General features: G+C 36.1%; 2 protein-coding genes across 2 annotated transcripts; both read left to right on the top strand.

The window, feature by feature from the left end:
* The first annotated feature begins 1,277 nt into the window (after positions 1 to 1,277).
* LOC145225683 (melatonin receptor type 1A-like) lies at positions 1,278 to 10,446 on the top strand. The gene is made up of 10 exons (XM_080092232.1): positions 1,278 to 1,484; positions 1,549 to 1,702; positions 1,883 to 2,011; positions 2,384 to 2,525; positions 4,244 to 4,372; positions 4,655 to 4,716; positions 5,138 to 5,268; positions 5,804 to 5,920; positions 6,245 to 6,377; positions 8,733 to 10,446. The coding sequence occupies exons 2-10, from the start codon at positions 1,671 to 1,673 to the stop codon at positions 8,935 to 8,937; spliced, it is 1,080 nt and encodes a 359-aa protein (XP_079948358.1). The 5' UTR covers positions 1,278 to 1,484; positions 1,549 to 1,670; the 3' UTR covers positions 8,938 to 10,446.
* Positions 10,447 to 10,648: 202 nt separating this feature from the next.
* On the top strand, positions 10,649 to 19,813 carry LOC145225699 (rhodopsin, GQ-coupled-like). The gene is made up of 9 exons (XM_080092233.1): positions 10,649 to 13,035; positions 13,202 to 13,330; positions 14,212 to 14,353; positions 14,733 to 14,861; positions 15,173 to 15,234; positions 15,688 to 15,818; positions 16,322 to 16,438; positions 16,689 to 16,821; positions 17,811 to 19,813. Exons 1-9 carry the CDS (start codon positions 13,004 to 13,006, stop codon positions 18,001 to 18,003), a joined length of 1,068 nt encoding a protein of 355 aa, XP_079948359.1. The 5' UTR covers positions 10,649 to 13,003; the 3' UTR covers positions 18,004 to 19,813.

Below are 19,813 nucleotides of genomic sequence, written 5' to 3'. Positions count from 1 at the left end.
AAAGACATATTTGATTTAATAATCAGACGTTTAAAAAAGCAAACTAATAATATAATTAAGTTTTTGCAACTTCAACGGCAATTTTGTTTCCAAATAGGATACATTTCAAGTCCGTGTCGTGTGTAGGCTTCCTCAAATGTTGCACGAAAGGCGCCGGTGTTGCACGAAAGGCGCCAGCATAGGAAGAAGTAATAGTGACCACATAATGACGATAGACTGACAGAAGGTCCCGCCTCGCCTGTTAAGTGCAGACCCACAAAATTACGTCATTTTTGCACGAACCGTTGTGCTTTTGGTTGATAAAAAAGAATGGACAGATCAGCTTTAAAACAAATTGTGTCGGAAGGAAAAAGAAAGATCGTTTAAAATCGAAAGTATTTTGTTTTTTATTTCCCGGGATGGAAACAGAATCATTTTTGTAATAAATAAATAATGAGGGTTGAAAGGCGGCACAAGTTGAAGGATCAAAGCGCATATGATGTCACAACGCCAGCGTAAGTAGCGTTTGGGCTCAAGGGAAAGTTAATTGGTTTAATCCCCCCGCGACATAACAGAATTAGACGCCATCTTAAATTTCAAACATTTACCAGATGTACACCACTAACAGAGCTAAAGAGCATAAAATCAAACATGCTACAAGTGATATAATATAATGCGTGACGAAAATGGTACGACAGAAAGGCTTTCGTCTGAACGCAAATTTTTCGTCGCAAAGCGGGATACCAAATATGTAGAAATTATGGTTTCCCGTTAAATTTTAGGTTTGAAATCGCAGATATGGTTTTGAATTGCGACATATTTGGTAATTTACATCGGAAACCAGTTGTATTTTTACAATCATCGGTTCACACTGGTTTCAGTTTTAGTCAAGCAGTATAGGCTTGTAAGCAATTTCGTTTTGATTGGAACCCAAGAGGCGATTAGAAACAAAGTAAACCGATGTGGCATGAGTCTGCCTCTGAGAACTGAGAAGGCATACCCACTTTGAAAGCGAATTTCTGAGTTTTGTATTAATTGTGTTTTGGTGGTCTACAGTAATGTTTAGTTTATAACGATGTTTTAGTTGCGTAAATTAGAGATAGCGTGTTTTGACGTGCATTGGCGTTCGTTCGATGACAGGTTTCAACAGGTTCCTGAAATTTTAATGTCACACTCATTAAGGGTCTTGACATGAAACGTAACACGGCGCCTTACACTTCCCGTAAGATGCCCGTCACAAGACAGGTTTGGTGTTTCTTTCATGTGAAGACAGATTGTTGATTGATGTGAGTTTCAGTAAACGGCCTACATGCAAACAGGAAAAGAGGATGAAGGTTTCTTATTACTATGGATTGTAGCATCACGATTCAACTCGGGCTTGGCTCTCCGGACACGGGTTCAGGAGTTTTAATAAAGCAGGGATTGGGGAGTGTACATTCTCATTAGAGCCACAAATGCACCAACTATCGAGCCTTATTACGAAACAATTAGCATTGTGCAGTCAAGTAAGAGAGTGTGCAGGAATTAAATTTTGTTTACCAATAACAGATTCATATTTGGTCATTTCAGAAGTCAGGTTTAGGTTGAAAACATCAACCGTGGAAAATTAGCCTTAATTTTGTAAAAACCTAAAAGCCAACTGCTTTGCTTCAACGTTGGTGTCACTGAACTGGAATACAAAGATTCTACAAATGACGTGCAACAACGTTAGCCATGTATTTTCGTAAGTTTATCATGTGTTTTACCAACTGTGTAAAATTTGTTTTTGCCCTAAGCGTCACCAAAACGCCTTTTTCGGTTTGTTTTGTAAAAAGCTTACCGAAAGGTGTTTTTATTTTTCTGAAGTTTTTCATAATTACTTATTTTTTTGTTACTAGTATAAATAACTTATGTTTGCATACAGGCAATACGGACTTCCTAATGGCGAGGGATCCATGATTGCTTTGGCAATTCTCGTGGCTTTACTTGGACTTGTGGGAGTATTTGGAAATGTGATAACGATTGTGGTGATTGCAAGGTCCAAAAAACTCCGGTGAGTTTGTGTTGATAAGTTAACGGCAAATTCGATATTTTTGATCAGGTTGTGTTTTTAAAGGGAGATAGTTGTCCGCGATAGGGTGCAGTAAAATAAATCATGAATTCGTACAACAAATGTACTATTTATGTTTTTTTAAGTAGACACAATTTTGTACGGCACTGTTCTCCAAAATACAACAATTTCTGCGCAAGGTGTTAATGTTGTTTTCAGTCGAATGCCTTTTTATCTCTTGTTTTTCAAACTTTTTTTTCCTAACCTACTCACGAAAAATGAATTAAGAAGATTTCCGCCGAGGAACGGCTTTTTTTACAAATGCTCGAAAAGCTTACCGTATTAAACATTAAAAACAACTCTACCTTTTTGCAGGTCGGTTTTCAACATGCTGATTTTGAGTCTTTGTTGTTCGGATTTGGTTTCGGCTCTTGTCAGTTTCAATCGACTCTACTGTTATACTTGGGCTCATTGTGACGTCATAAACAACAAGGAAGCTGTGAGACTCGCCTGCAAGGTAAGAATAATATTTTATTCGAATAAGGAATAATGTTCAGAAATATTTATTGACAAGTTCAAACATGTGCTTTTTCAGTGAGTTGAAACTTCTTAGCTTGGTAAAAACGTACAAAACCTATTTTCGAGGTACCAAATTCTGAGCATAACATAAAGTGCAAAGAGCTCTTGGTGGTTTAGCGCGTTGCAGCTAGACTGATCTTAAATGGCATATGGGAATGAAACGGTGGACGTTGTTAACCAGTAACGTTAAATAATCGGGTAAAACCAAACGAACCTAAAACTCAACTAGAAGAGTGGCTTTCTGATATACTTCCATTTTATATATTCTATACGATATTTTCCAATTTACTATACACATCATTTGATCTACACATATGATTGTTTTTGTTAACAAAAACAAATGGGTCCCCATACGCGCGTTTGTGCGGATTTACGGTAAACAAATGTTGCGGTGATTTTTAGATTCTTAAGGACAAATTTTTAGAAAGCATTAACCCAACAATAAAAAAAATTGTTCGTATTCTTTTTGCACTATTATTAAGTGTATACATAACAAATTGTTTTTCATTTAACTTTGTTTCGCAAAACGAGTACCATTGACCTGTAGTAACCTCTCAGTGTGCACACGCCAAACGACTGTTTGATCTTTTGACACCGTTTTCAATAGCATGCCGTCCTTGGTGTTCAACAATACTGTTAAGCCTAATTTATACATGCCTTGAGTATTGAGTCCTAAATTAATTGTCAAAAAACGCTACGTTATGAAGAAAGTTGAACTGTGTTTGTAATACCGACTAGTTGACCTTAAGTAACCCGTGATCATGCGGCGGCCAACCTGACAACGAGCATTTAAAAAAACATTTATTTGGCAAAAAAGTCAAGTTAATTTTTTCATCTTTTCTTTGAAAAACAAAGTTTTTCTTGACATATACAAAACCGAAGCACGGTTATTAGGTTTAAATCACGTCATAGGTGTAAAACCTTCGCCAAAACTAAAAATGTGAGTGATAACTTAATAAAACGACATAGCATTGCTGTGCAAAACAGCTGATTTCTAATCACTGAAACGACGTCTCGTAAAACGTCTGTCCGACGTCAAGCTGAGCCCTCCCGCTATCGTAAACCAGTGAGTTACTTTCTTGGTACTTCTGCCTACAGTGTCTTTCTTGACCAAACGAGCGTTAGACACATTTACGTTTCGGGGGCCTGTGGGTGAACCGCTGGGTCATTCGGGGTCAAACTTCTAGAGGATCAAGTTCAGATTGATAACTAACATATGTCCAAATTTGAATAAATTTGAAGCACTCTTTCTTAACCAAACGCGTCTCACAAACCGGCGTTAGACAGAAAAAAGAAAAAAAAATACGGACAAAAACAATATGTGTCCCCTTCAGGGAAGGGGACCCATAATCAAAACCAAGGGACTCCAATTTGTGTATTAATTTATCGTGTTTGTTTTGTAAAGAAACTATTTACGATAGATATATAACCTGACAGTCATTATCATTATTTGCGACGACTTTGCTGTTTTATTTAACCCCTGTGAGAAATAAGCTTTCAAATGTAATATGTGGAACATTGCAGCCGAAAAAATATGAGCAACGAAATTTATAGAAAAGCACTAAACCAAACAATTTTTGTTTTTGATCGTTAGAAAGCTAAGTAAGATATTTTTGCAATCTTCTGCGCGGCTTTTTACGATATTTATTTCTGCAGCTGGGTTGGCGTATAACAAACTGGATGACGTTCAACACTGCTTTACACATCACCGGATTCGCGGCGTTTCGATTCACATCGATTACGTGGCCTTCATTCTTTCACAAAATTACGGAGCTTCGAATCAGGGTGAGTTTAATCATGTTTTCGCCCAAAAAATTGTTAATGGTCCCAGTAGTATTTTTTTTCTTTGTCTGGCTTTTTATCCTAAACATGTTGAAAATGCTTGTCCTATTTCACATGAACGCAAAACGCTTGAGAGAAATTGCTTTAAAACCTAAGCAACTGAAAGTTCAAAAACATTTAAGGCAGCACAAACCAAATCGAAAACTGTATAAAAATTGTGTTGAAATTGAAACTAATCAACTGAACGAATATAAATTTTAGAAAAATAAACGTTTGTTGTTTCAGATTTTTATTGTCGTTTCTTGGATTGTTTCTTTTGTCTGTGGATTTGTGATTGTCTTTTTCAGGTAAGAATAAACAAAAGTTGATTTATTTTTTTTGCAAGGTTTTAAAACCAATTCCATCAGACCTTTTAACACAGGATATATAGGTCTACGACTAATTCTATGGAAAGTCTATTACACACAAAATTAACATAAACTGCCTGAATCTTATTGAAGCAAGATAAAAAAGTGTTTTTTAAAAAATTGTGCATAAAAATTTAGTCAAATCATTTTCTCTTTCGAAAGTTTATACAAAGGTTCTCAAACCTAGGGGGAATGGCTAAATAATGGTGGTAAAAATCATCTGGGATATCTTGGGTAAACGAGAGATAAACAAAGGTTTTACCCGTCTGACTTAACAATATACGTTCGTATGTTTACGTAAGAAAGGCATAATTCTACAAACTCATGGTTATTTCTTACTATTTTAACTTTTTCTTCACAGCACGATCCGCCTTGACCGAATTATTGCCTACAGCGCCACCTATCTTACTTTCACCGCCATTATGATGTCACTATGCGCAGGAACCGCAATAATGATATTGAGGCAGAGACACAAGAGGAAATCCATGGCAGGTGGGGGTTGAACAACTTTCAAAAATTGACTTTTTTTGAAGTAGCACAAAATGTCAATCAAATGGATATCCCTTGTTTGATGTCTGCAATAACAGATGTGGCGGTGAACTGATTGTGGCGTAATGAATAAACGATATTAACTTAAATGTAGTACCCAAGCAACATACCTAAGCATTTAAGTCACCGCCAAAGGCCTACTGCTTTAAAATTACAACTCGTTTCAATGGAAGATATAATGAACACCAATTTGGCATAAAAAAGTATTACCACCCATAGTTTAAGTACGCTTATATAACAAGAGCGATGTGTCATTTACCTATATCAAAAAAAATTACTAATTATGACGCCACTAAAAAAATGATAATGTAATTGAAACCTCAAAAACGTTAACTACCTCTTTGGGTGCCATAATCCATAGGTTGAGACCACTGACTTTGATAACTGCATTTGGTCTCAATAAAAACTAATCTTTTAGACCCTTGAATCTATAAAGCTTTTTATGACAGATTTTAAGTAAGTAACCTTTTATTACTAGGTATGCGAAATGAACTTAGCGAATCTGAAAAAAGCAGAAGAGCAAAAGAGAACCAAAAAGTTTTGCAACTGGCACTCATTATTGGATCGTTCGTGCTCGGTTACGTTCCAAGAGCAGGTAAGAATCAAGTAGTGGATTTCAGATAAAATAGGTTTTAAAAACTTTGTATGAATCAGGTCAGTGAATACTTTTTGTAGGAGCATGGCGGCGTAATCGTTTTTTTTTTTTTTCATAAGAATTGCTAATTGCCCGCCTGGATATTATTTAAATACGCGATATGAGCAAGAAAAAAATACAACAAATCGCCTACGTAGCCTAATATTGGAATGTTTAGCAACTCCTTAAAATTTATAACTCTGTTTAACTTGATGAGTTCCAAGAATTGTAGCTTTCAATTTAAAGTCCAAACAAAATATTAAACACGAGTTTTCTTTTGGACAGCTTTTAATCTGTCGATATTTGAAACACCACCACCATCGAAGGAGGTTGAACGATGGATATTTGCAGTTTCCCAGTACATGTGTTTGAGAGTCAGCGAGTGTTTGAATCCAATATTCTACAACATGGGATCAAGGTACGCACTAAAACCGTTGTAAGCTTATAACACGCCAATTTTTAATAAATAAAGTGTAGGGAAAATAATGCTTGTATCCTAAAAACGCCGTGATCAATAGGCTGAATATTTTGATTCTGTATGAATAAGGAATTTAAAATGGAAGTCAAAAAATGTTAAATATTTTTTTCTCTTTGAATAAGGAACGAAATATCCTACTAAGTGAAATGTGGTCTTTCAAAACACTTTTCAAACAATTATCCTGTATTACTAAAGTCACGATAGTAAATTTTGCTCGTTAATAACACATTTTAAAAAAAATGAGGCTCTTGGCGTCATTACAAAATTAAAACATGTCAATTGATTAACGTTTATCCGTTTGCAAAATCATGCCGCCAGTCATCAAAATTTGTGTGTTCGAAATTTTATCGGTACTACATCAGCAGTCAGTTAAAATTTCCACTTCATGGCACCTGTCATCAAAGAATTGTTGACACCGGATGCTAACGCGTATAGTTTAACTTCCCGTCGTATAATGACTAACACCAAGATAAACAAGCTAGGCCACGTGTGTAGTGATTACGTCACTACTTAGGTCAACAAACATCTTGGGGATTTTTTTACGTACTCAGAGTCAAAAATAGATTTGCTCATTTGGTTTGCCTCAAGACGAGCCACTGTACGCACATCGCATGGTTAATGCATAATGTATTTTCAGAACATTGCAAATTGCAATGAACCCTAACCCCCACAATCACGCTACAATATGTTGTTAGAAATACATGCAGTTACAATGCACGCATAAACAGTCAGACAATATCAAAGACTTTTTAAGGCGCCCATTATTTTAAGATCTTTTATTCACTTTTTCGTCAAAACTCAATTTCGATTAATCCAGAACCATCGATTTAAACGTTTAGCATAGCAACAAATAAAACGATAATATCACTATTTTGTCACTCAACAACAGGCTTGGTTTGGTTAATTAATCCATTGGCAGACAGTTTTGGCACTTTGAAAACCAATGTGCGATTTAATAGAGAGTTTGAAAATCGCATTGATTTCATACACATCTGTGATGAATGTAAAACTACGAAGTATTTGTACCAACTCATTGCGCTATGTGGTCTAAACTCTTTTCGTTTTGTGGTTTATTTTAAAAAAAACCAGCTCACATCTAAACACTTTGACCAAAGCCTGGAAAAAGCAACGCAAACGCATTTACAGGTTTCAGGCCCAGCACATAGAACTGTGCACCACTTGCAAAACCTGTCACATCAGTTATGCTGTCAAAACCACAAAACCCACCAAGCGAACAATTATAATTGCGGTGGTGCTTGAGCACACACCCTTTTTACTGCCCTAACGACCGTAATAGAACAGCTAAATTTCATTTGCGGTAAATTACCCAATTACGTATGCTGCAGCGGGCATTGGTAATCAGTTTGTGCACTTTGACTGACAAGGTTTTGACTGCTGGTTCGGCGTATTTAAGGTTTTAAGGTCAGGGTTCACAATCATTTCGCTGCAATTTACCCGGACCTTATCAAGTCTGTGCAATACAATTACTATCGAATAAAATTGTACCAGGGAGATATTATAATAGGTCAAAAAGTTCGGCAAAACATCTCGTTTTTCATACAACACAAGTTAAACAAATAGCACAAAAAACTTCGTACCATTGTTACGGTACGACTAAAATCACGAACAGTATGATTGACGTGCTAGCGGTTTAGAGCATTTACATTTCATGATAAAGGTTCAATTCTGTCATAGTTGGTTATATGCTGCAGCCAAGCGGCTGCCTTGTGACAGTGATTGACTTCAAAGATAAGGCGCCTAAACCAAAACTATAGTGTAAAATTTACACTGTAAATGATAAGCTCGAAAATGTCACTTTTCTTTTTCGTTGTTTCTAACCTATTTTCTACAATTCTACTGTTTTACCATACTTCTGCTTTGCATCATATGAAGAACCATAATAGAGAGTTTCAAGTCAATAAAGTACCTGCAATGAACAACAACTAAACAAGGAAATACGTTATTTGCACGTTACTGTCACATAACGGGTTAAAACTTTTCGCTTTGAAACAGAAAAAAGTCTTTGAAAGAATTACTTACAAACACTAGACACGGAGCATGTTGAGTGCATATAGTGAATTTGCGATTGTGCAAACGTATGTCTGCCACTGTATTCACTATACACAAACTCTCTAGCGGTTTCGTTCAATCAACAAACTCTTTCACAGTTAACGACTTATTTGCCATTTTAAGGCTTTTTTTCCGTAGAAACAAATAACAAAATTTCAAGCGCAACACAACTATCTTTAACTTTTTCAGCAAATTTATGGTTTAGCTTATTGAATTTGTTTTCAGCAATCTTCGCAAAGAAACCAAAAGAACCCTGGCAATTTTCTGTCGGTGTAAAAGTTGCGTCAACATACAGCCAGAAAGTACACGGGAATATTCCACCAGTGCTCGGAACTTTCAACAACCAACAGTTCGCTCACCTGCTACCGAAAACGATTTGCTCAACTCTCAACACACAAGCAGTCGTGATAAACTGCAAACCAACATTTAAAAGTTTTGAACACGTTTCGATCCAATGCAGGACACCGAGTACACCTTTTAATGTTTTGTACAAATCGAAAAACGGTTTTGTGACCATATATATTTTATGCACATATTCGTGTGTACTAAAAGTGCTTGTTTTCCCACTGTGTATGTTATAACCTCTATCTACCAAGTCTAGTAATGCAAGATTATACGAAAACTATGCGAATTTTAGCTGGTGATATTAAAGCCGAATACCATTTTAAAACCGCAGTTAAGAGAAACCAACCGTGAAATTGTTAATTAAGCAGCTATTGTCTGTCATACTCAAAAAGTACATCGTACTTGAAAAGCGTTTAATGTTTGACCCAACTATGCCCCAAGCGGCCAAATTAAATGAAAATAATCCTATAACAATTTAAAGCCGTTATGCCAACCTTAATTTACTGAAACCAATTCCAGACCTTATACTTATTTCGTTTCTGTAATTTACGTTTGCACACAGCCTCAATTGTTACGAAAAAGTAACCAATGGCGGGATGGTATATGCATCTACGGTTGTTCACCATTCTGGCACGTTCAAAATGTTCAAAGCGTTTTACAAAATTTGGTATAAAGCGTACTCATAAATCTATATTTTTTGTGCACTTCAGTTAACGAGTTCACTTCTTTTAACTTGTCAAGACCTTGTTTGTTTGACGTATATCCCTGTGTTTTTATCGTGCCTGAGAGTTCAAACAAATTTCGTATTTGTCCTAAATATCCTTTATTTTAAAAGCGCAATTGTTTTCAGTCTGTCTTTATACAAATACCATCACGTTGTAATCAAAATATTGAGTGCCGTATATTGTAATAATAAATACTAAATTTAAGTTGTCTTTTAATCGTTCTTTTCATTGGTCGATACTAGTTAGAGTCTAACTAACTGTTAGTCCAAGGGTGTGCAACCTGCGGAGACACTTGGATTTCAAATATACTGGCAAACGAGTCCAGTTATAAAACATTTTTGAGTAGATTAATGCGCCCGGTGCTATTTTTCTGCGACATGACAATATGCGGCTAGAATCAAATGCGAATTTGAGTTGTTAACTCAACATAGGAATATGTTTGACGGTAAAATCACCTTGGGTTTTTTAAGGTTCGGGCCGCCATCTAATAATGGTAGTTGTACTTGGCACCGCAGTGACAAAGGTTGCACACCCTTGAGTTATATATACTATAACTGTCAAAACAATATCTTGAATTTAACGACGCCTTCTTGATAACAAATAACCATTGGGAGATGCACTTTTTTCGGTTGATAACATGTTTGATTTACAACACTTTTTGTAGACACGTTATTGTTAGTGTGGATTCAACACAACAGTAATGTTAGTCGCAGCAGAATCCTCTTTGTAGCGTGTTTCGAAATTGAAGTAAATCTACGTGGCGCCTTATACGCAAGTAAAAGGATGGGACAGTTAGTTCGTAAACAAGACGGCTCATGTGTCTCGTCAGCGTTTCAATGCCTTGTCAAAATAAAAGTATTCTTCCTGTAGTTTTGGCGACTAAGTGTTAAAAAAACTTGTTTAAGGGTTTGATTACAGGATTTGCGTGCTGCACAATCAGCTACAATCAGTAACAGGGTGATAAAAAAACGTGGTACGGATAATAGAAAAAGGTGGAATTGTTGCCGTGACCAAAGAAAAATGCATTTAATGAAGTTCTCCATCGTGCAAATGTTAGGTTTGAGATAGTCACAGGGCAAACTACATTTGCAAAAAAACAAACTTTATGTAAAAACCCAAACAAACTTGTTATTATGGTTACATTTTTTTCGGTTACAAACATGCTCAACATCCGCACTGTTTGTAGAAACGTTATTGTCAGTGAAACATCACAGCAGTCATCATAGTTGAAGCTCAATCATGTTTAAAGCGGTGTTGGGAATTTAAAGCATGAAATAAATAAGTACTGGGCCGTATATACGCAAGTAGACTAACTTGTCAAGGTTGGGGCAGTTAGTTGGTAAACAAATACCTTGTAAAAATAAAAGCCATCCTTCCTGCAGTGTCGAAGGCTAATTGTTAAGTAACCCGTTAATGGGCTTGATTACAGGATAAGCGTGCCGCACAATCACCTACCGTTGGTGGGCGGAAGATAGTAGTACTAAGGCCATACTACTTTGGTATGAATGATGGAGAAATAAGAAAATATTAAAATATTTTGCTTGTTTGCTAGAGCAGTGGACAGAGACAGATAGATTCAATAAAGTTTACTCGTACGAATGTTGTCTAAAAGAATGGTTAGGGAGCACTGGAGCAGTAACAAAAATTTACCGTAAAAGCTAAGCAACTCTACAACCAAGCGATCATAAAAAACCTCTGAAAAACAACATTAAGCATTACTTGAATAACGAGAGTTGGTTAAACGACCAGTTCAACGGAAATTCATTAGCAAACCAAAAGCCATGTTTTACAAAATATATGTATCTATTCATTCAAATTGTTACAGTATTGCAGCAAAACGTTGGTGCATGAATCTTAAACTGCGAAGAAGAAAAAACCAATAAACCCTTTTTGCATGAATTAAACCAATATGTGTATATAGCCATAATGACCACAGACTGACAGAAGGCCAGCATCACTGATTCTACTTCCTTCCAAGTGCTGACCCCCAAATTACGTCATTTTTGCACGAACCGTTGTCTTTTTAGCTGGTTAAATAGAATGGACAGATCAGCTTTTAAGTTAAAATTAAATCGGAAGGAAAAAAGAACGATTTTTTTAAAATCGAAAATATCCATTTTTTACTGGAAACAGAATTATTTTTGTAATAAATAAATAATGAAGGTTGAAAGGCGACACAAGTTGGAGGATCAAAGCGCACATGATGTCACAAAGCCAGCTGAAATAGCGTTTAGGCTTAAGGGAAAGTTAATTGGTTTAATCCCCCGCGACATAACTGAATTAGATGCCATCTTGAATTACGAACATGTGTGGAAGCAACATGATTGAACGGGTATATTTTTATGGCGAGGTAAAGTGGTATGAGAAATAGTACCGCTGATCAATAGCAATTTAGCTTCGCAGAGTGTGGACCCTAGAAACACAGAGATTGTTAAAATGTTTTGCGAGTTATTTGTACCGTTTCATATTTTTGTCAATTTTTTATTCAAATTGGTTAAAGTATTAGTCGAATCGTTTTAGGCTGGTAAGCGATGTTATTTGGACCGGAATTGAAGAATCGATAAGAAACAAAGTAAACCACAAAAACCTTTTAACCTTACTGTAAAACCACGCGTACCAAATACTTTTGCAACTCAAGTGCCACAAGGCTACCTCTGAAAACGCAATACCCACGTTGAAAGCCAATTTTAGAGTCAGTATGAAAAGGAGAAAATAGATTGTGCTGTTTTTTTGTGAATTGTGTTTTGGCAGTCTACAATAATAATAGATGTTTTAGTTGAGTGAAATAGAGATAGCGTGCTTTGACGCGCATTGGTGACGAGTTTAAACAGGTTCCTGAAATTTTAATGTCCCACTCATTGGGAGAATTGACACGCGTCCGAAACGTCAATGTAATCTTGACATGAAAAGCACAACCTGTACTTCCTGTAAGACAGCCCAGCACAAGACAGGCGTGGTTTGTCTTTTACGCGAAGATAGAAAGTGATATATTATTGATTGATGTGAGTTCCAGTTAACGACTGATGTAAACAGAAATAAAGGATGGAGGTTTCTTATTACTTGGGATTGTTACATCACAGTTGAAGTCGGGCCGGGCTTCTCGGATTCGAGTTCGTTTCGATAAAGAGGGGTTAACTGGAGGAATGACTGTACATTCTCATTAGTGCCGCAATTGCACAACATTTCTAACCTAATTATAAAATATATGTTAAGAGAAACATTGAACATTGTGTAGTAAAGTGAGAGAGTGTGCAGAAATTAAATTTGGTTTACCAATTACAGACATATAACTGGTAACTTCAGAAGATTGGTTTATGTTGAAAACATCAACCGAGGAAAATTAGCCTTAATTTTGTAAGACCTAAACGGCAACCTTGCTTTGCTTCAACGTTGGTGTCACTAAACTGGAATAAAAAGATTGTACAAATGACGTGCAATAACTTTAGCCATGTGTTCGTGTAAGTTTATTATGCATTTTACCAACAACGTGAAGTTTTTACTCTTCAATAAAACATTTTTTTTCTGTTTGTTAAAATGAATTAAGTAGAAAGGTGTATCTATTCTGAAGTTTTTCATAATTACTTAATTTTTTGCCACTGGTGTAAAACAGAAATGTTTGTTCAGGCAATATGGACTTCCAAGCGGCGAGGGATCCATGATTGCTTTGGCAATTCTCGTGGCTTTGCTTGGACTTGTAGGAGTATTTGGAAATGTGATAACGATTGTGGTGATAGCAAGATCTAAAAAACTCCGGTAAGTTCGTGCCTATTTACGGCATGGAGTTGTAAACGGGCCTGAAATTGGGGCCCGAACCCGAAAGTACAAGCCCGTACCCGAATCGTTTTTGAGAAGCCCTTTTAGGCCCGAAAGTTTGATTGTCGGGTGTGCACATTAAAGCCTTAGGAAAGAACAAGACAACAAACACAATAGAGAATAATATACAATTGGTCTTGAACAGGGCATTATAGGGCTGTTTGACTTTAGGTCAGGTCCAGCAACTGGCTACTTTGCTAGTTAAATTTATTTAAAAAAAATTCTGACACAGAGTGTAAAGTAAGGCCCGAATCAAGCCCGTTTTTTGCGAAAAAAACATAAACCCGACCCGGCTGGAAAGGTCAGGCCCGACTTACACCATCTGTTACGGCATTATTCGGTATTTTTGCCCAGGTTGTGCTTTTGAAGGGAGATAATAAACATAATATTTCTGTTGATATGTAATTTATATGATATACATGTGGTTTGTTCATACTTAATGTGCTGCTTGCACAACTTTTACCGTTTTTGATATTGAATTTGTAAAATCACAAAAAAGTCATTTTTGTCAGTTATATCGTGACGTAAAATAGGTCATGTCGTACAAGAATACAATTTGTATTGTTTTTGAGTAGAAACAGTTTTGTACCACACCAGTTTTTAAAATATAAATTACAATTTCTGCGCATGGTGTTAGTGTTGTTTTGAGTTTTATGCGCAACTTTTTGTCTGTTGTTTTTTTGCATCATTTTTTCCCAAAATTCAAAATAAAGATAAAATAAATTATACAAAATGAAACTTTAAGTTTCGTGATTGTGGACAATTGAGTCTGACCATAACATACCAAACATAAATTAACAATTCTACCTTTAATTTTGCAGGTCGGTTTTCAACATCTTGATTTTAAGCCTTTGTTGTTCGGATTTGGTTTCGGCTCTTGTCAGTTTCAATCGACTCTACTGTTATACTTGGGCTCATTGTGACGTCATAGACAATAATAAAGCTGTGAGACTTGCCTGCATGGTAAGAATAATATTTTATTTAAATAAGATTTAAATAAAAAAAATTTAAGCATAATAAAAAGCCGAAAGCGCAATTGGTGGTTTGACGCGCTGCAACACTGATATCAAATGGGGACAAAATCTAGTGACGTTGAAAAGACGGAAACTCAATCAAAGGGAAGGGTCTTATGTCGTCTTACAGTCCTTATTACTCTCGCAACTGCTTTGCTGTATTGTTAACCACTGTGGGGAATTAGCTTTCGGTTGCAATATGTGAAATATAAGCGTTTGTAAAAAATAATCTTTTGATTTTTATCGGTGAAAATTAAGTGGGATATTTTACAACTTTGTGCGTGGCTTTGCGCTGTGTTTAAATCTTTACACACTGTTTACCTCGGCAGGTCGGTTGGCGTATAACGAACTGGATGACATTCAACACTGCTTTACATATCACCGGATTCGCTGCGTTTCGATTCACGTCGATCAGGTGGCCTTCATTCTTTCACAAAATTACGGAGCTAAGAATCAGGGTGAATATAGCGTTTTATAAAACATTTTTCCTCAAAAAAAAATCCACCGACTAATAGACGGGGATAATAAACTAATTTTCGCGTTTTAATCGCTAAATGTTTGTATTGTTTTAAGGCCGGTACGCGATAAAATTTTAGTTTCAAAAACGGTCCGCAGTGCAAAAAAGGTTGCCGACCTAAACCATATCCATGGGTGTCGATAAAGCACTTGTTGATAAACAGAAATGGATCTGATCAACCCAAAAACGTTCAGCAAAAAATTTTTTTCAGAATATCTTTAAAAAAAATTAAAGTTACGATTTATTGTTCAGATTTTTATTGTCATTTCTTGGATTGTTTCTTTTGTCTGTGGATTTGTGATTGTCTTTTTCAGGTGAGAAAATAGTGTGTCATGATTTTAATTTGTTGTGATTTTTTTAAACTAAAATACAACTTCATTAAGCCTCTTAGAAGATAGTCCACGTATACGATATATTTTCTTTTCATAAAATTAGACACGAAACAACGCAAAATGTCGAAACCTTGTTGGAACAAGACTAAGAAAGTGGTTCAATCAAACATATTTCTTATATATCTTATATACGAAATATCTTAATGCGAAGGTTCGTAAACGAGGGTAAAACGTTAGTGGGAAATGTTTTCGTGGAAAATACGGCGTTAAAAAAACTTGATGTTAATTTTGTCTTCCAAATCTGCCACGGGTAAACGAGTAACAAAATGTTAAAGTATCCGACTTCAACATTATACGTTGGTATGCTTTAGTAAGAAAGCAATACGTCGATAAACTCTTTGTTATCTGTCAATATTTTTAACGTTTTCTTCATAGCACGCTCCGCCTTGACCGAATTATTGCCTACAGCGCCACCTATCTTACTTTCACCGCCATTATGATGTCACTATGCGCAGGAACATCAATAATGATATTAAGGCAGAGACACAAGAGGAAATTCATGACAGGTGAGGGTTAACCAACATTTGTTGATTTGACCACATAGACATGTAAGGCGGTGGAGTTCAATCCAAGAATAAGCATAAACAGTAGAACAATATCTCAATAATACGAACGCTATCCCGTTGGGTATTCACTTAATGTATATTGTTCAACGTCTACAAAAACAGTTTAAAACTTAGTGGCTATCATATTGTATTACAATAAACTAGTATTTTTTGTAATGTGACCCCAAGAAAAAACAAGTGCATAGTTGCTGAAAAACGCGAGTAAGCTTTCGTAAAAAACGGCAACTGCCTTGACAACTGAAAACCCACAAAAAAATAGAAATTAACACACGTTTTAATCGAGAATGTTACATTTATCAAATCACCGTGATAAGTATCACTATACCCATAAATATTTATGATGCGCGTTGACAACAATCAACTCTGCTTTCACTACACATCATTTGTTTGTAAAGCTATGCAGGCCTGCAGGTTTTAACATTAGTGACCTTTTTAAATACTAGGTATGCGAAATGAACTTAGCGAACCCGAGATAAGGAGAAGGGCAACGGAGAACCAAAAAGTTTTGCAACTGGCACTCATTATTGGGTCGTTCGTGCTTGGCTACGTTCCAAGAGCTGGTAAGAATAAAGTGATGGATTTCAGATAAAAATGGGTTCCGTAAAAACCAGTAGCCTATACTTTTTGTAAAATTTAACCGCCAGTAGGTATACTTTTTCAAAACGAGATCTAAGCAACGAAAACTAATGTAGGAATGTTTCGCAGCTCACTAAAACTGAGTTTAGTTTGATGAATGTACATCATTGTAGCTTTCATATCCAAAAGTCCCAAAGTTAACATGGTATTAAACACAAGTTTTCTTTTGAACAGCTTTTAATCTGTCAATATTTGAAACTCCACCACCATCGAAGGAGGTTGAACGATGGATATTCGCAGTTTCCCAGTACATGTGTTTGAGAGTGAGCGAGTGTTTGAACCCACTATTCTACAACTTAGGATCAAGGTACGCACTAAAAAAATTCTATATCAACCTACCTTTTTGTCAATTAAATTCTATGCAAGGTTTGTGTTCTAGAAATACTTCTTTAACTGTAAGGAGTCAATACAAAAACGGCGACGAAATCTTAAAAGCAAAATGCACGTGGTTTTCAACAAATAAGCTGAATATTTTCATTCCGTTTGAATAGGGAACTAATGATGCTATTGGTATAATTATACAGTCGTTTAAAAATAGAATGTTTGAATGTATAACAAGTTGAAATATTTGCGACTGTAACAAAATCCAGCTTGTTTACCAACTAATTACACCCGGAAATTAATGGACACCAAGTTAAAAAGTTCGGCAAAACAACATTTTGTTTCATACAACAAAATAACAGTAGCAGTTATAAAAGTAATGGAATGGATAGTTTTTCGGGAAACCAACAACCGCACAGAAAAAACATTTACTTTTGTGAAGGGTTTGACTGAAATCACGCCCGTACAAAATTCCAACATTATAATTGACGTGCTGGCGGTTTATAGCATTATCATTCCATGATTAAGGTTAAATTATATCATAGTTGGTTAAACGCTGCAGTCAAGCTGTGGTCTTGTGGCAGTGATTGATTTCAACAACAAACCGCCTAAAGCGCAAAACTATAGTGCTAGTGCAAATAGTTAGGCCTATGTTGAAAATGTAAATTTCCTACTTCGTGGAGTTGTGGTCCAAACCCTTTTTTTCTACTAATTAACTTAAGAACACTAGAAACGGACTTTTACTATAGCGTGTAGGATCATATAGTAACGTCACCAAGTATTTTAACAATAGCTGATGATATTATCAGTGTGATTGTTGATACTTATGCCTTACATTGTTTTCATACAAACTCTCTACAAGTTTGATTTCGTTTAAACAACAAACTGATCCACTTTTTGTCGTAGAAACAATTGACAAAATTCCCAGCGCAGCAAAAAATGTGTTTAATCAGTTTTTTCATAATTTTGTTTCAGCAAACTTCGCAAAGAAACCAAAAGAACCCTGGCAATTTTCTGTTGGTGTAAAAGGTGCGTTAACTTACAGCCGGACAGTACAAGGGAATATTCTACGAGACCACAGAACTTTCAACAAACAACAATTCGCTCACCCGCTTCCGAAAACGGGTTGCTCAACTCTCGGCATGAACGCAGTCGTGGCAAACTGTAAATCCACATTTATACGTTTTGCGCAAACACATTTCGATTCAATGCAGGAAAACAACGTGGACCTTTCATGTTTTATCCAAATCGAAACAGAAAAACGATTTTGTGACCATATATATTTCATGTAAATATTCGTGTGCACTAAAAGTGCTCGTTTTTCTGATTTTCCACTGCGTATGTTATAACATTTACCTACCAAGTTTCAGTGATTCAAATTTATGCAAAAGCTGTGCGAATTTTAGGTGGAAATATTGAAGTGCAAAACAATCGTAGAAACCGCTGTTAGTCGTCGAGAGCTGTGATATTATTATGTTAGTACTGTCTACCGTACGAAGTATAAAAATGCATATGGTAATGCGTTTTTTGAGGAATGTTACAGTACATAGACGATTATGAGAATCAATCATTGGGATATGTTGGGTAGTTCAAACGCTGTTTTGATCTATAAAAAAATCTGGCCTAAAATTTTATCTCAATTTTGTGTTTCAAAGACATTCGATCAAGCTTATTGCACTGTAAAAACCAATCATACCCAAACCAAGACAAGTTATCCTTTGGTAATAAGCACATAGCCTTGCATTGTGTTGCTAATTTGTATTGGAATGGTAGATCCCGTGAGTTTGACTACCTCAAAAGTCGATTTGTGTCAACAAAGGTTGGGGATTTAGGACTGTGGTAAGGTAAAAGCGCGTTATGTTTTACCCTAGCACGCCCCAAGCGGTTAATAATTAAGAATAACAATTCTGTGACAGTAAACGCCAAAAGACGTAACTTTTACACCAACCTCAATTTACTGCTAATTTGTAAAAGAAAGCCTCAATTCTAAAAAAATACCAAAAGCCGGAACGCTAAATGTACTTTTGGCTGTATTTTTTTATTTTGTTCTTCTTTCTTTTCACTTGCACGACTGATTTTGTACGTGTACGTACGTAGTCTGCATAATGTTTAAAGTACATGTAACACATCTATCTAAATTTTAGTTAAAAGCGTATTCATAAACACAATGTTTACATATTACGCTACAGTTGCGATTTGATTTCGTTTAACTTGTCAAAATCTTATGTGCACATCCTTGTGTTGTTATCTTGTGTGACATTATTATATTCAGTTTCGTGTTTGTTTTTAATACTGTGACGTTTATTTCTGTCGAAAAATGCGCAATTGTTTGAAGTCGGTCTCCACAAATACCAACATGCCGTAATAAATATTGAACTTAAAGTTGACCCCTTTTACCATTATTCCATTGGTTACAAGTAGATAACATTTGCTAAAACAAACTTTATCATGTATAAAACGATGCTTTTCTACCAAATTGCCATCAAGGAAGCATGTTCGACATACAACACCCAAACTGTTTAAATGCACGTTATACTTGGTGTGGTTAAAACACAGCAGCGGAATCCTTTTTACAGCGGTGTTCGAAATTTAAAGCATGAAGTAAATGTGTACTGGGCGGTTTATACGCAAGTAGGCTGCCTTGTCAAGGATAGGATCATTAATTGGTAAACAAACCGGCTCATGTGCATCGTCAGCAAACTGCACCCAGAAGTGTTTTGATACCTTGTCAAACTGAAAGCATCCTTCCTGCAGTTTTGAAGGCTGATTGATCAGTAACTTGTTGAAGGGCTTAGTTACAGGATGAACGGGCCGCACAATCAGTTACCGTTGATGAACTTGTTTGCTAAAGCAGTGGACAGAGACAGAGAGATTCAATAACGTTTACTATCGTACAAATGTTTTTAGAAGAACGGTCAGGGAGCACCGGGGCAGTAACAAAACCGTAAAAGCTGGACAACTCTACAACCAAGCGATCA

Source organism: Phallusia mammillata, chromosome 1 (assembly GCF_965637545.1).
Source record: "Phallusia mammillata chromosome 1, kaPhaMamm4.hap1.1, whole genome shotgun sequence".
Classification (NCBI taxonomy): Eukaryota; Metazoa; Chordata; class Ascidiacea; order Phlebobranchia; family Ascidiidae; genus Phallusia; species Phallusia mammillata.
This window is presented reverse-complemented; position numbering and strand designations above follow the sequence as displayed.

Excerpts from the sequence above, each read along its gene's own strand:
- LOC145225683 (XM_080092232.1), top strand. The coding sequence starts at position 1,671 with ATGACGTGCAACAACGTTAGCCATGTATTTTC. Across the intron at positions 2,012-2,383 it reads GCAAGGTCCAAAAAACTCCG|GTCGGTTTTCAACATGCTGA; the intron begins GTGAGTTTGTGT and ends ACCTTTTTGCAG. Across the intron at positions 5,269-5,803 it reads CAAGAGGAAATCCATGGCAG|GTATGCGAAATGAACTTAGC; the intron begins GTGGGGGTTGAA and ends TTTTATTACTAG.
- LOC145225699 (XM_080092233.1), top strand. The coding sequence starts at position 13,004 with ATGACGTGCAATAACTTTAGCCATGTGTTCGT. Across the intron at positions 15,819-16,321 it reads CAAGAGGAAATTCATGACAG|GTATGCGAAATGAACTTAGC; the intron begins GTGAGGGTTAAC and ends TTTAAATACTAG. Across the intron at positions 16,439-16,688 it reads TGGCTACGTTCCAAGAGCTG|CTTTTAATCTGTCAATATTT; the intron begins GTAAGAATAAAG and ends TCTTTTGAACAG.